We start from the raw sequence: 16280 nt of genomic DNA, 5'->3' as shown, positions 1-16280 counted from the left end.
CCCTGAATAGGATGGGTATAGGCCAGTGAGGTGAGATGTTTGTGAGCGTGGGATGGAATGTAGGTGGTTGATTTATTAAATATATGCTCTGGGGAGTGTAAGTGAGACAATAAACAACCGAGTCTAGACCAGAGAGTGGTTAATATGAGCAATGTCGGGGAACGATGACACGCATTCAAACAGTCACCGACCCAGACCTCGTGCCAATTTTGCCGCCTTCTTAAAGGCAGTTGAGTGCAAGCCTCCTGTTAGAACCGGATCTCGACAGGGCCGAGTTACTGTAGTAGCACAACGTACAGGACAGTATTCCCTACCAGTGTTCGGTGCTCCAACATACAGTTCTTCATCAGAGGCGGGCCGGGATGTAGTAAATGGGGGATGAAGTAACCTGGCTGAGAAAAAACAGTGTTGTTATTTAAAAGTATATATCTACAAAATAGAGGGGGGGGGGGGGGGGGGGGGGGGGGGGGGGGGGGGGGGCATAGGTGGTGGCACCCTCATAAACCCTTATTTTAAATGATTGAACCTGTGCAAATTTTGGATATTGAAAGTTGAAACACAACATGATATATACCTGTATCCTCATAAGGCAAGATATAACTCTTCTGAATCGTCAGGCTACAGGTATTCATCAACTTGTGTTTTCCCAGGCTGTCAACGCGTTAAATCTCCCGCCACGTTGACGTCAGCACGTTTCGGGGAAACCCGGAAGTGACCCTAATGTCATTCTGCGAGTTGTGTAAACCGAAAGCGGATAGCTGTAGCGAGGGATACGAGAACGGCTTTCACCAACCTTCAACACTGACGACAGCATGGCAGCGGCGGCCGTTCCTGCCGACGGGTCTTGCAGCCAGGAAAACGACAAAAAGGTATCATGTGTTACCCTTTACCCTTGCACCGCCATTCAGAGTCCTCGCACCCTTTTCTGTAGAACACACCCGGTAAAAGACAGTAACAACGATCGCTAAGATTAGCCAGGTATTTATTGCCGACTGTTGTATTAATCCACCAGACAGCGACGAGGCTTGTGGGTTCTTGTTTTTACTGAAAATAGACATGAAGATTTGCTGACTGTGCCTATGAAATGCCTCGCCCCTATATTGTACATATCTCCATGTTTGACCTCTGTCACGTGGTTGCTGCATTGACCTCGCCAGGCATGTCCACAGACATGTGTAATCCGCAATGCCATATCTCCCACTTAACTGCATATCACCGCACAACCCTTGTTATAACACTGTTATGACGCGACGCCCCTACCCCGTTATACAGCGACGCGGTGGTATAGCTTGCTACAAGTGTCAAGTACTACGTAAATACTGGTTGCGATATGTGGATCAAGTTTCAATACACAATATGTGTATTTACCAGCCGTTGTCACAGATCTAGGTCTTGTTTGCTGTTGGGTCGCTTTAAATCAATATTTTAACTGCAACGTGGTAAAATGACATTCATAGCTTTACAACATGCTCACGTCACTGTCGCTGTGGTTCCCAATAAGATGGACTTGAGAAAGCAGTAATGTTGACTTTCTGAAGGTCTAATAAAACCCAACCCTTTACGTTCTAGTGAAATATGTTTTTGAATAAGTATCTTAAATTTTTTCATATACAAAATGAATGTTCCACTTCTTAATGTAGCCAAACATGTTTTCAGATGCAGTGAATATATTAATTGGTTTTATTAATATACTTTCTTGATCCATGTTTATGAAGTAGAGTTGAGAGAAAAAATTGCTATATTTTTATATATCCTTCCACACCTTACTGGCTAGTGGTCTAATATTTCATAACACAACAGATTTACCCGTACTAAATATTAGCGGTTGAAATGTTTTAACATGTTTTCCGATGCAATGAATGTATTAATTAATTTTATTTATATACTTTCTTGATCCATATTTATGAAGTAGATTTAAAAAAAAGTTTTTGTTATATGTTTTTAATTTATTTTCACAACTTACCAACTCGAGGTCAGACTAATATTTCATAACACGAAAGGTTTACCCATACTAAATTAGCGTTTGAAATGTATTAACTGTCAGTGTCACAGTCTATTGAGCTGCTGAAGCTGGTTACACACCTATGATAATCAAGCAACATTGTTTGGTGCCATATTTATAAACTAAGTTATTCAACTTCTTTGAGAGGCATTTAGAGGTGAGGTGAGGTGAAATGGGGTTTAACGTCGCGTCCAAGATTATTGCACTTATATAGCGACGTGCTTGTACGTGTGTGTGTGTGTGTGGCTGCTTGTACTAGTCCGGACTGATGCCGATTTATAGTGCTTGCTCACTGAGATACCATGCCGCAGTTTAACATGAATACCCCACTCAGACACAGTATACTGACTCCGAGCCGACCAGTCCTTGTTTTAGCCCCTTAATGCTGAGCGCCAGACAGGGTAACAACAAGTACCATCTTTTAACGTCTTTTTGTGTGACGCGGCCGGGGATCGAACCCCGGACCTTCCGCTCTCCGGGCGTCTCCGGGCGTCTCCGGGCGGACGCTCTACCACAAGACCACGGAGGCGGTCGAGAGGCATTTAGAAGTTGGCGTACTAAGTAAGGATGTAAGTATGGATGAACAACTTGAAAATTGGAATAAAGAAGTTGTTTCATCCATATATCTTATCCTCACTAAGTTGTTCAACGCTATGTTGAGCTATGAGGAGTCTGAGGCTAAGGGAATACGTGTGTTGACCAGAGACCGTTATGTATTCAAGGCACGGAAACTTCAAGAGTTGTTCCGAGGTCGCTTCAGTGAGAAGGAGGCTATGGCCGTCATCCTCGACAAGAAGGGAGACATCACCGCTGCAGTCGACTTCATCATGAAAGGTGAGATTTGTCGACCTGTCGCAGATTGACAGACTGTTGAGACACACACTACCTACCCCTGAAGATCGGGTAAGAATTGGTCTTCAGCAATCCATGCTCAGGTAAGAGGCGACTAACGGGATCGGGGCGTGAATTTGTTTTTAGAAACCCTCAGATACCTAACCCCCGTCCCCATCCTCCAAAAAGATCCGGGGTAGAATAGGGCTTCAGCAACCCAAACATGGTGACTAACGGATCGGGTGATCAGACTCCCTGACTTGGTTAATGCATATCAGCGTATCCCAATTGTGTAGATCGATGCTCATTTTGTCAATCACTGGATTGTCTTGTCCATACCAGATTATTTCCGCCGTTATAAATCTGAAATATTGAGTCGGCGTTTAGCAACATATAAACAAACAAACAAACACACACGCTAACTGGGACGTGACGTGTGATGTTTCCCACTCGATCTTCACGGGCGTTAGGGGAGATTTTCAAGACGCTTCCTTCAGTTTTATAAGTAAAGTGTTCATTAATGTTCCTGATGTTCTAGGATATAGTTTGTTTTGAAACAGGTCGTTTGATGTTACAGCTCAGTTGATGGAAAAACATAATTTTGCCCAGAGGCGATCCATGATTTCAAAAAGGGGGGTGAAAGTGTGGAGGAACAGTGAATGGTGAAAAATGGAGGTGTAGTCGACCGCACACACACACACACACACACACACACACACACACACACACACACACATAAACCCACCCGCACACGACATACGCACACAAGACAATTGTTTTGTCGTTTCAGCAGTAATGGCATTCTGCGGTTTCATCAGTGTATTTATCTTCCAGGGCCTCCAGAGCAGATTCGGAAGTTTATACATGACAGAGATCAGGTCAGTCAACAATCTACTCTGTACTCTTCACGCATCACTATTCGTCCGAGCAGCTGGGGTCGCAGGCCCCTCCTGACAATAGTTCAGAACACGGGGTAGGGTTGTTATGAATGAGCAAAACCCAAAGGGACAAACTCAACTGGGCACTTATAACTTTTGTGAAATTAACCAGCAACGTTTTGGTTCTACTAACGCCTATTCTCTGAAAATAGATAATTTTGATAAAAGCAACCACATTTAAATTGAAAAGGAGCCCCGGTGAGATTGGAGATTCGAAATCTGAACCTGTGGAAAATCTAGACTTGCTTTATTTAGGGATGTAGCATTGCAGTAGGGCCTGGGCGGAAGAGAAAATAGAATGGTTCAGGGACTGTTAGACAGACTACAATTTGTTCCTGGAAATCAAAATCAGAATATTGTCACCGAATTCAGAATTTTCTGTGATGTCTATGCTCCATAACAGACTTCCTACTTCTATTATCTACCCCAAATATATTAAATAAGATGAACATGATATTGTTTGCATCCTTCTTTCGTCCTGCCGACAATAATAATATTTTCAGTGAAAAGAAAATCACCAAAGTATAGATCTCGATGTGGGAATGGCAGTGACTAAAGCGTATCATGTAGATAAAGGTATACGGCTTACAGAAAACACACGTCACGGGCGCGAGCCTGACTACACAATAAAGCCTACAAAAGGATGCTGTCCAAGAATAAAAGACACGTGTTTTTGTTGTCACCAGTTTATATCGTTTATCATGTTTTACAGTGTATCACTATCATCGTTTATCTTGTGTATTATATCTATATTCTATTATGCTGACTTGGTTGATGCATGTCATCGTTCCTAATTACGTGGATCGATGCTCATTATATTAATCACTGGATTGTCTGGTCCAGACTCTATTATTTACAGACCGCCGTCATATAGCTGAGTGCGGCGTTAAACAACAGACAAACAACTGTTATGGTAGTTATCCTGGACCCATCTGCTGCTGTAATTCCTTTTTAGAAGTGACGTCACCGTCTCTGTATCTCCCCATCAGTTATCTCCCCTGGCTTGTCTCGCTAATGAGCGTGATTTGATTGGACTGCTACTTTTAGCGTTGTTTGACTATTAATCTACGTTATATACGCCAGACACTTGTGCAAGAACTACAGAGAGACTCTACCATCATCAACAAGCACCTGCGGAGTGGCCTCCCCTACACAGTCCGCCAGTTTGGGTGTGGTCCGTGCGACAATTTCTGGTGGCAGAAAGTGCCGTCGAGGAAGGAGGTCAGTAACCTCTGCACAGTACATTAGTCAACTCCAGGTGTAATGAACTACTGGGACTTTAATGTCCACTCGTTATATCCGAAATTCTGTCCTTTTTAACAATAACATTACAGGCCGAAGTGTGAATATATATAATCATGTTCCTCTGTCCGAGTTAACATGTCTGGGTCGCTTGGCAACCCCGGACAGAAGTGGTTCCCAGTGCTCTATTGCTTGCCGTTAAAGGCGACTAAGTTGGATGGTGAAGCTCGGAGACTGAATTGGTTGCCTGCGTGTCAACGTCCCACGAGGTGAGAGCACTGCCCACGGAGTCTACTCGGCCGCCGTGATGTAGCAGGAATATTGTTGACTGCAGCGCGGATAATATTCTCTCACTGTGTGATTATTATAAACTGTTATTGGACGTATTATCGGTAATTGCTAACGTCAGTATGGTAGACGTCTATTGGTGTGTCATTTATGATTTACGTTCACAATGAAACTTTCTTATCAACCAATCATTGTGAATGCTTGTAAATTCTCGATACGAGCCAGCGAAGCATTCGGAGGAGCCTATGGCATTTTCTGTATCTCGAAAGCCAATTTTAACGAATGGAGAATAATCAAACAAACTTAAAAAATGTCAATGTTCTGAACGCCTTTTCCATCTTCACCAAAAGGATGCACTATAGACTGTATTATTTCTGTTTTGTATTGGTTTTCTGTTGTACTTATTTGAAGCCTAATTATCTTCTGACATCAGATTCACTATTAAACTCACTCATCTTACGGTAGATTGACCAAACGTGACCTCTGGAAGATTTGTCAAAGCTTGATGATTTTAATGAAAGTGTGTGCAAATAAAACTATGACCACGTGTACTGTATTTCTTATCCACCCGTTTCACTCACTAACTCTGGATCTTGCAGGTGAGCTCATGCAAGAAGTGTAAAGTCAAATACGACCCAGTCCCAAGGGGCCATGAGTGGGGATGGGCGGAGTTCAAATGTCCCTGCGGGAACGAATTCGGGTGAGTGTGTCCCACACGTTACATTCTAAAGTGTAAAGGAAATATATTGTAACAGTTGCCTGTGTATGGCTCATCCGTATTGATATTTAAACTCAGATGAAGGATAGCCACACGTGGGCTCTGAGTTGATCCCCAGTACGACCTGCTTGTCATAAGACCCGACTGATTACTGTTGGGGGTGGTCACGATGTGGAGCTCAACTGATAATGTATCATCGTACCTCGGTCGCTGCTCATACAGTCCACCACTGGTTTGCCATAACAGTCTGAATTATTAACAGCCCGCCTTTATGTAGCTGAAATGTGACTGATAACATTCACTCACTCACTCTGACGAAATGGCTTTGGCAAGCAAGATGTATCTAATTGAACTACGAGGCCTTTGGTTATGCTGTTACGAAACCATGTTCTACAAGATTTAGCTACTGTCGTCGGTGATGTTGCAATCTTTTTTTACAGTTCCCGCTGTTGCCATAGTTTCCATTCTATTTCAGTGGGTTCGGCCAAATGGGCGAGACTGGCAGTCCCTGCTTCAAGTGTCAAAGGATGAGTTTTCCTCTCAAAATTCAGCCCCCTCGTAAAAGCAACCGACAACGTCGCTCCACCGACCACGCGTGCAACGGGGCCAACTGTTATAACGCCGGAATGTTGGGAAGAGGGGGCTTCGGAGGAGGGGGTCGAGGACGGGGATGGGGAGGGGGAGGCAGGGGCAGAGGTGAGGAGGGCAACGCCGATTACCTTGACATTCACCTCAGACAATGTATGATATGGATTTACGTGTAGTAACTTTCTGTGTTAGTATATTTAACGGTCATTGGCCATCAAAATCGGGGAGGGTCGCTTTTCGGAAGCATACAAAATAGACATAAACGAATAAATGTTAATGAGTGAGTGAGTTCAAATTTTCGCATTGGCATTATTCAAGCCATTTAACGACGAGACCCAGTTGATATATTTACAATTGAGTTATGAATGCAAAGTCATATTTAAAAACACATTTTATCGAACACATTTGGGCATAACAATATCATGTATACAGTTTAAAACACAGGCTATAGGCATGCTAATAAAGGATTTGGTAATAAGAGTTCAACAAAAGTAACACGACAAAGAAACGCAAATAGCTTCGCGATTTATTTGCATTCAACTAACATGTTATATGGGCAAATTGGCTGTAATAGCAAGCGGGATTCAAGTCCACTATTTTGTTAGCTGTTACCTTAAATCGATTATATAATATTATTATATACATCTGTGTGCCCAGTTTCGCTTGCTACATACATGTATTGTTGTCCCAAACAGGTAACCGCAACCCTCAATGCTGTCATCCCCGTTCAATACGAGCCTCGGGGGGTAAGGTTGTGTTGTACCCAAGCCAGCCGCACAGAAGCACAGGCTCCACAGTCGCAACCTTCTTAACGCAGGACGATCTCGTCTCGCACGCCGGGACATTCGTCTCAAGTCTCGTTGATTTGCGAGAAGATGACGAAGAGGCTTTAGCCGGAAGTGATCACGAAGACAGCGATGGCGGCCCAGCGGACGATGGCCAGTGACCAGTGACAAAACTTATACTGAGATAGGTCTGTCTGAATTAATTCCAACTAGAACGAAAGACCAGTTCCCGAGACTGTCTTCATTAAAATGCAGAATAGGATGTATGAAAATTTGTTCTGGTAAACAATATTCAATTCTTGATATTACATTGCATCATATTTCAGTTATGTGGTGAATGTTCATAGCTTACAAAGTGAAATTGTTATCATTGGCTTACAGTGATGGGTAAATATGTACACATTCACGATAGCTCAAAACAAACGAGTCCCGGTCGAGATCTTGGAGACGTCCGTTTGTTCGTTACAGATTAAATATAACTGACAACGCCCTTTCCATATTGATAAAAACATCTCGGTTAATAACAGAGTCGACTGTACGATTCAGTCTATATCATGAGCATGTGTCTAGGAATCACTATCAAATAGTGATGATACCAGGTAAGCGTATCCTGCCCCACCGCTGCCACACCTGAAAATAACGTCTCCCAAATTGCGACCTTGATGCGCAAATGTCTCTCTCCATTCGCGGTCGAGGAAAAGTTATTTTTGAACACGTTTTAATATTGCATAATGTGCCATAAATATGAGTGATACTGGTTACAAGGTAATACTGCCTTATATGGAATGCTGATTATATAACTTCCCGAAGTTGTCAAATGTGTGTTATTTTAATTGCACGTATTCATCAGTTGACTCAAGCAGACAATAAACCCACGCGACCCATAACAGAATTTGTCGCCAGGAACGTGTTACAAAATACATGTAACGTCAGCCGTTTTCATTTTATTTTCCTGTTCGCTTGGGTAGATAGATTAAATATAAACATCATAATCCAACACATAATCTATATGTGCGTATTGCTAAAGGTTGAGTGACTTCAAAGGTTTTGACGGCATGTTACACTATCACAAACTACCAAGTTTTTGATAAAAGTTTGTGATAGTGTAACGGGGGTAATAGGTCAGTGAAAGCAAAATGACGTCATACTACTGTATTGTTGCGAACACTAGACATGACCTCACACAACAATAGGTTGACACTGACTTTTCTATATATGTTGACATATCATTCATAATTGTAGATATTCTTTCCTGAAACGACATTGGGTTATATGTAGAATAACCTAACCCAACTCGGAATTATTGATGTGTGCCGAGTGATTGTCCTGATTGGCGTGTTTTTTTAATTCTCAATTCTTCACCTTGGGTCCCGTATCAGGAAGTCCTGTCACTTCAGCGACTTTTGCATCACCCTTGCTTTAACATAGACTTAAGGTAGTATTAGCTTCGTGATTTTCTATTGTATGACTGTTGTTCTGGGATGAATATAATGAAAGCATATAAGTGTATAGTTGATGACTCGTACAAAATGATGACGATGAGGTGAGGTGAAATGGGGTTTAACGTCGCGTCCAAGATTATTGCACTTATATAGCGACGTGCATGTACGTGTGTGTGTTTGTGTGGCTGCTTGTACTAGTCCGGACTGATGCCGATTTATAGTGCTTGCTCACTGAGATACCATGCGGCAGTTTAACATGAATACCCCACTCAGACACAGTATACTGACTCCGAGCCGACCAGTCCTTGTTTTAGCCCCTTAATGCCGAGCGCCAGACAGGGTCTTTTGGTATGACGCGGTCGGGGATCGAACCCCAGACCTTCCGCTCTCCGCACTGTTGTGCCTCTGATGATTGTGTGCTTGTGATCATTTGATATAATTCAGCTGTGATAAACCAGTCGTGTGTAGGCAGAGTTCTGACCAGGAAGTGTTTTACGTGTCAGTCTAAGTCTTTTTTTGTCACCACATATCTTTGTAATGTTTACCTTCATTTTGAAAGACATGTAGCGTGAAATCATATAGATAGGTAACAAAAGTATAAAAGTTTGATTTAATCTTATAAAAACGTTCGTCTGCAGTTAGTGATAAAGTCATGTTCATATATTGCTGAGATCTCACACAGCGGAATTGATGTAATAATGTTCTTCTCCTTCTGTTTGTATGATAATGTGCCGAATCACACCAAACAGTGCCGCTCAAGGACCAACCATTTTATAGTCAGGGGTGAGGGTCAGCGTGGATGCTGGGAGCTTGTTAGTATATTTTGTTACGGATTCAAAACACATCTATGTTTCTCTGAAGGAGGAGCTCAATTACTTAGGGAACACCACAGCACAATAGAGACTGAGACTGAGGCCAAAATATTCTGCCAAACATTTTCTGGAACACATATTTAACTCTCTTAACTTCAAAGATCATGGAATGGACGGTTGCTTGTCATGCAAGAAATACTATCAAAAAGAAGTTAAAAGAACACTCGATTGTTTTAATGACAGCTTTACGATAGTAACATCAAGGAGTCGGTGCTGTTTAACTTGTTTTGAATAGTACACATATCATTGCTCCAATATACTCCCGATTTATTTCTCCGTTAAAGATTATTCTGTAACGAAAATGTCTTCTGTTTATTATTGGGTTTCATAGCATTTCATTGCTTTACATTGTAAATGCTTCGTTTGTTTTTATTGAAAGTTGAAGTATAATGTTATAAGTGTTCGTGCCAATGTTTACAAGGGACTGTACATACAAAGTTTATTTGCATAACGTGCATCCGCAAAGGCTGCATTGTATCAACCTTATTTTCCCCGTGATATTAGGATCAAGTGATGTGTGGTCAACATGGTATTTTGTACATTCATAATATGTGATATATTTAAATATGCTAATAAGTCCTAAATAATTTCACTGTGCCAATATACTGAATCGTCAATGACCATGATCACTACTTGCATGATGTGCATAAAGTTGGTTCTTGTGAAAAGGAATCCATCGTTACGATTTGGCTGAAGAGAAGGTACACAGGTAGTGTTGAAGAAATGGCTTCGATCACCGAGTCTCTGCATTGTACCACTAATGCATAATATCATTACATTTTGTTTAACAAATACACGTACTGTGATAGGTGAGGACGAACTGAATAAATTGCCATATGCCATGAGAAACTATTCAGATAAGATTTTCTCAAAGGCTGATCCTAAATATTTAACTGTTGTCGGGGTAGGGCTTTTATTTTTGAAATTTTACCTTTGACTGGGAGGGGGTTCTGTGTATCTACTTACACTGTTGGATGGTGGGTGGTTGGGTTCCACGCGTGTTTATAAAAGTAGAAGGAATTCTGATGGGCGTTTTAGGTCATTGGGGTACAAATGGTATTAACTAAAAGGGAGTTTGAACTCCATGACCCCCTCCCCGAGACCAGCCCGTTCCTGATCTTGTTGTCACAGCGTTGCTCCCATCTGATGTATTGTGCACACGTAAACTGAGAGACATGTATCCATCCACCCACGTTGATTGTACATGTGAATGACGTGGAAAACTATTTTTATATTTGATTATAGTCTACACCTTTCTCCCCCCCCCCCCCCCCCCCCCCCCCCTATGACACGCATGGTGCGCCTCGCGGAAGCAGCATTGCAGAGATGCGGTTTCTAATGCGCCCTCAAATCAAGAACAATAACTTCAATAATTTTATTGCTGTTTCTAACAGTTTATCATACTTCCTGTACAAGTCTTGACATGATTTGTAATATTTGTGCTATTATTTACTCATTTATTTTATAAAGTAGACAGTATTTATTAATAACAACTTCTTTAATTACTGTTAAGGCGACTTTTGGGTATTGATCCTTATACTGTTGTCTTATACCGCTTTACCACAGTGTTAGGATCTATACTGAAACGTCTCTTTAACAGTAATTAAAGGAGTTGTTATCCAGTAATTGTGTCTACTTTGTCATTCGTCAAGTTCTAAGTAATACCTATCAAATAATTTATTTTTATTTTATTTTTGAAACTCCATGGAAGTCATAGTCTCTTATTGATATTATTTTTGTGATATTAATTAAATTCGAAATGATATTCGATCATGGACTTTTCAAATTTATAAATAATTCGACCATGTTTTAGGCTCGTTAAATGTTTTGTTTACTTGTTTGTGACGTTTTATCAGCGTAGAGATATCCTTCTCATGCTTTATCTTCACAAATATTTACGATCTATATGTTTGTGTATAAATCTAAGTATTTGTTTGCATAATTTGTGCACCACATTTGCACACACGAAGATAATGACTTTCACTGCTGGACGCATATATTATGTGATGCTTTCTGTTTTGTAATTACAAATACATAAAATTAAAAAAGTCATTGCTACTGACATTTTGTGTTTTCCCTCATCAGGACCAAAGGACAAAATGCACGTGGTGTCTCCGTCCGATAACCTTAGACTTGTACTCCGGTTGAACCGCTGGAGAGGGTGCGCCCTTGCACAGTCTGGCACAAAAATAACACTCAGATTTGTTAATGGCTTTAAACATTTTCCCGATGCAAGGGAGTGTAAAAGTCCAGTTCCCACAGTTGATGTAAACTTTTACTCTCCCTTGCTTCGGGAAGATGTTTAAAGCCATGAACAAATCTAAGTGTTATTATTTTATTTTACAGCTGATGTGGATCCGTGAAGATCCGGGGTAGAGTAGGTCTTCAGCTACCCATGCTTGTCATAAAAGGCGACTATGCTTGTCGTTAGAGGCGACTGACGGGATTGGGTGGTCAGGCTTGCTGACTTGGTTGATGCATGTCATCGTATCAAGAACTGTAATGTGACGTAGATAAATTTCATTGCGAAACACTGGCAAAAAGAATACTTAGTCATGTTCCTTTTCGATGTTCCTATTCTTTAACTGTGGTAGATAAAGTATGGTATCCTTTAAGAAAGCAAATGGCTGAGAGAGCCTACAGTTCGGGAGCTATTAGTGGCTAGACCAATTACAGGCTAGCCAGTGGTTGACGGTGTGAGCAACCTTTAGAGTCCCAAAACGTCACACAAAGTCACACGCTGTGACCCTACTCCCCCTGTAAATAATCACGTGTGGACCAGACAAATCCGACCTCACTAGTCGGTTTGCATGAAGAACTGGGGACATGTACATTCCGCCGCGGGGATTTTTTCAAGAGTAATTAACGATTGGTACTCTATATGAAAAAAGTAATAGTATTACGCTTCTTTTGGAGAAGCCAAACACGTACCTGTATTTTATCCTGTGCTATCATACGGGAAATTGCAGTGCCGGTTGGATGATGTAAGGGAGACAACTCCGAGACCCTTAACATGAAGTCGTGCAACATTGTTACCACTACCATCTCTACTACTACTACTACTACTACTACTACTACTACTACTAGTACTACTACTACTACTACAACAACTACTGACCCGCGAAGATCCATGTCGCCGTATAAGGCGACTGTGCGTGTCGTAAGAGGAGACTAACGGGATCGGGTGGTCAGGCTCGCTGATTTGGTTGATGCATGTCATCGTATACCAATTGCGTGGATCGATGCTCATGATGGGAATCACTGGATTGTCTGGTCCAGACTCGATTATTTACAGACCACCGTCATATAGCTGGAATATTGTTGAGTGCGGCGTTAAACAACAAACCAAAAAACAAACACAACCACAACTACTCCTACTAGCTCACACGTTTTATATATGTACACTCGACAAATGGTTAGGCAGACCCAGACTACTTTCACTGGTATATCCGTAATCGGTGAATGCAGGAATCTTTTAAATATAATTTTAGTTATTTTCGCCATTTAACCTCCAAGTACTGAAATTGTTTTTTTCATTCTCACAAAGAATTACTATGTTTTAGCAAGATCAGTACCAGACGCATATTATGTGTAGGCGAAACCCTGAACCTACGATACTCGTGAAGATCCGGGGAAGAATAGGTCTTCAGCAACCCATGCTTGCCGTAAAAGGTGACTATGCTTGTCGTAAAAGGCGACTAACGGGATCGGTTGGTCAGGCTCGCTGACTTGGTTGATGCATGTCATCGATCCCAATTGCGTGGATCGATGCCCATGATATTAATCACTGGATTGTCTGGTCCAGACTCGATTATTTGAAGACCGCCGTCATATATCTGGAATATTGCTGAGTGCGGCGTTAAACAACAAACCAACCAACCTGAACCTACGAATCACCCGTGAACTTCAAGGCAGTTGTGTATGGCGGTGATACGCTGGTGGTTTTGATATCTGTGGAGTTTAGCTAAAATAGTGAGAAAAAGAGGAATATTTGTTATGTTGTGAGAACATGCTTGTGTTACACCGTAGGTTTTGTGTTTGAAGAATAAAGCTTATTATGCGTACTCCATTTTACAAATATATTACATAGGACATGCATGCATGATGTATTCTTACCGCTGTTTATAATTACAAATGTTATTATTTCATATTTGCAAAAAAAGAATTTGTCATCGTCGCCCACAAATGGCTTTATAAGGGTTCGAACGTGTGGTCATTACGATACATCTTGAACCGTATAGAAATAATTGCTTGATGTTAACTTTGCAGTAGCAAGAGTAGCCTCCCTTTAATCATAGTTGGCCGCGCAACACTCATTGCATTTTAGGTAAGAACCAGTTTTGGAACTATGTGGTACGTGTTACAAGTGCATTAGTCTTTATTCGTCTCAATAGTACATGTTACAAGTGCATTAGTCTTTTTTCATCCCTTGTACATGTTACAAGTGCATTAGTCTTTATTCATCTCAATAGTACATGTTACAAGTGCATTAGTCTTTATTCATCTCAATAGTACGTGTTACAAGTGCATTAGTCTTTATTCATCTCAATAGTACGTGTTACAAGTGCTTTAGTCTTTATTCATCTCAAAAGTAGGTGTTACAAGTGCATTAGTCTTTATTCATCTCAATAGTACGTGTTACAAGTGCATTAGTCTTTTTTCATCCCTTGTACATGTTACAAGTGCATTAGTCTTTATTCATCTCAATAGTACATGTTACAAGTGCATTAGTCTTTATTCATCTCAATAGTACGTGTTACAAGTGCATTAGTCTTTATTCATCTCAATAGTACATGTTACAAGTGCATTAGTCTTTATTCATCTCAATAGTACGTGTTACAAGTGCATTAGTCTTTATTCATCTCAATAGTACATGTTACAAGTGCATTAGTCTTTATTCATCTCAATAGTACGTGTTACAAGTGCATTAGTCTTTATTCATCTCAATAGTACGTGTTACAAGTGCTTTAGTCTTTATTCATCTCAAAAGTAGGTGTTACAAGTGCATTAGTCTTTATTCATCTCAATAGTACGTGTTACAAGTGCATTAGTCTTTTTTAATCCCTTGTACATGTTACAAGTGCATTAGTCTTTATTCATCTCAATAGTACATGTTACAAGTGCATTAGTCTTTATTCATCTCAGAAGTACGTGTTGCAAGTGCATAAGTCTTTATTCATCTCAATAGTACATGTTACAAGTGCATTCGTCTTTATTCATCTCAAAAGTAGGTGTCACAAGTGCATTAGTCTTTATTCGACTCAATAGTACGTGTTACAAGTGCATTAGTCTTTATTCATCTCAATAGTACATGTTAGGGGTTGGTGGGTCAGAGGGAGTCAGGCAGGATCCCCAAAAATATGATAATCACTAGGGGAGGGTCACCAAAAATATGATAACCACTAGGGGAAGGTTATAAAAAATAATACACATATTTGGGGAGGGGCGTGAACTTGTTTTTCGAAAAACTCCCAGACACCTATTCCCCGTCCCGACCCCCCCGGCCGACCCGTGAAGATCCGGGGTAGAATAGGTCTTCAGCAACCAATGATTGTCGTAGGAGGCGACTAACGTGATCGGGTGGTCAAGCTCGCTGACTTGGTTGATACGTGTCATCGTATCCCAATTGCGTGGATAGATGCTCATGATATCAATTCCTGGATTGTATGGTCCAGACTCAATTATTTACAGACTGCCGCCGCATAGCTTAAATATTGAGTGCGGCGTTAAACAACAAATAAACAAAGAAATCCACCCCGACCGCTCTAACTAGTACATGTTACACGTGCATCATTCCATATACATCTCAGTACACGTTACACGTGCATCCTCCCTTATTCATCTAAATAAAGTGACAAAACCCTTTCCATATCCAATAGAAATCTCTGCATAAAGCAGAGTCGATTGTACGATTCCGATTATATCGTTAGCATCTGTTTATAAATCACTATCAAATATTTAAAGATACCAGGTGTTCGCGAAAAGGTGAGCGTATTCTGCTCCACCGGTGACACCCGTCACAAACACATGCAAAGGCAATTCAATTGTTCACCTGAAAAAAACCATGGGAACATATGTTACAACTCAAAATAGGGAATTGCATAGGACAACATTTTTTTCACTGATGCGTCAAATTTGGAAATGTTCTCGACGTATCTACCATAACACTTTCTGAAAGCTTTACATTTTGAAAGTCGTATGACGCTCTTTGAAATCTTGGCGGAAAGAACATGCTCGATTGTTTCTCAAAAGTTGTGAAATTTAAACACCAAAGGCTGGAGCTGCAGGAATATTGCTCTTCGTGAAGGGAAAGTTGACTATTGGAAAGTTGAAGTCATCCCTCTTGTCATACAGTCTTGTGGAGAGCGTTTTGTCACTCTGATGTTTCGTGCATAGATCTAAATATGAAACAGATGAGGCCTCCCTGGTCTCCTTTATTTCTAGTTCCGGTGGGTAAATCAGTGGAAGGGAATTGGCTATTGGTACATGTTTCTTGTGCATCATTCCATGTGGATCTAAGTAATACAAGTTACACGTGCATCATTCCATTTTCATCTCAGTAGAACATGTTACA

The 16280-nt window shown here is 41.0% G+C and overlaps 1 protein-coding gene across 2 annotated transcripts; it reads left to right on the top strand.

Moving 5' to 3' along the window:
• Nucleotides 1–717: 717 nt before the first annotated feature.
• LOC124134080 (shiftless antiviral inhibitor of ribosomal frameshifting protein homolog) lies at nt 718–11764 on the top strand. Of its 2 annotated transcripts, XR_007222280.1 has the most exons (8): nt 718–869; nt 2725–2836; nt 3668–3711; nt 4855–4992; nt 5901–6001; nt 6495–6715; nt 7303–8991; nt 9174–11764. XR_007222280.1 is itself a non-coding variant. In XM_046498722.2 (7 exons), exons 1-7 carry the CDS (start codon nt 813–815, stop codon nt 7551–7553), a joined length of 924 nt encoding a protein of 307 aa, XP_046354678.2. In that variant the 5' UTR covers nt 718–812; the 3' UTR covers nt 7554–11764. The 2 variants fall into 2 exon arrangements, 1 of the variants encoding a protein (XP_046354678.2); XM_046498722.2 differs by having other exon boundaries at nt 7303–11764.
• The last annotated feature ends 4516 nt before the right edge of the window (nt 11765–16280 follow it).

Source organism: Haliotis rufescens, unplaced genomic scaffold (assembly GCF_023055435.1).
Source record: "Haliotis rufescens isolate VD_foot unplaced genomic scaffold, xgHalRufe1.0.p SCAF_1, whole genome shotgun sequence".
Classification (NCBI taxonomy): Eukaryota; Metazoa; Mollusca; class Gastropoda; order Lepetellida; family Haliotidae; genus Haliotis; species Haliotis rufescens.
Note: the sequence above shows the minus strand (reverse complement) of the source record. Positions and strands in the feature narration are given on the sequence as shown.

Bases quoted from the DNA above. Each gene is read 5' to 3' on its own strand.
- LOC124134080 (XM_046498722.2), top strand. From the start codon at position 813: ATGGCAGCGGCGGCCGTTCCTGCCGACGGGTCTTGCAGCCAGGAAAAC. The intron at 870-2,724 runs GTATCATGTGTT...TATGTATTCAAG, and splicing joins GCCAGGAAAACGACAAAAAG to GCACGGAAACTTCAAGAGTT. The intron at 3,712-4,854 runs GTCAGTCAACAA...TATATACGCCAG, and splicing joins TTATACATGACAGAGATCAG to ACACTTGTGCAAGAACTACA.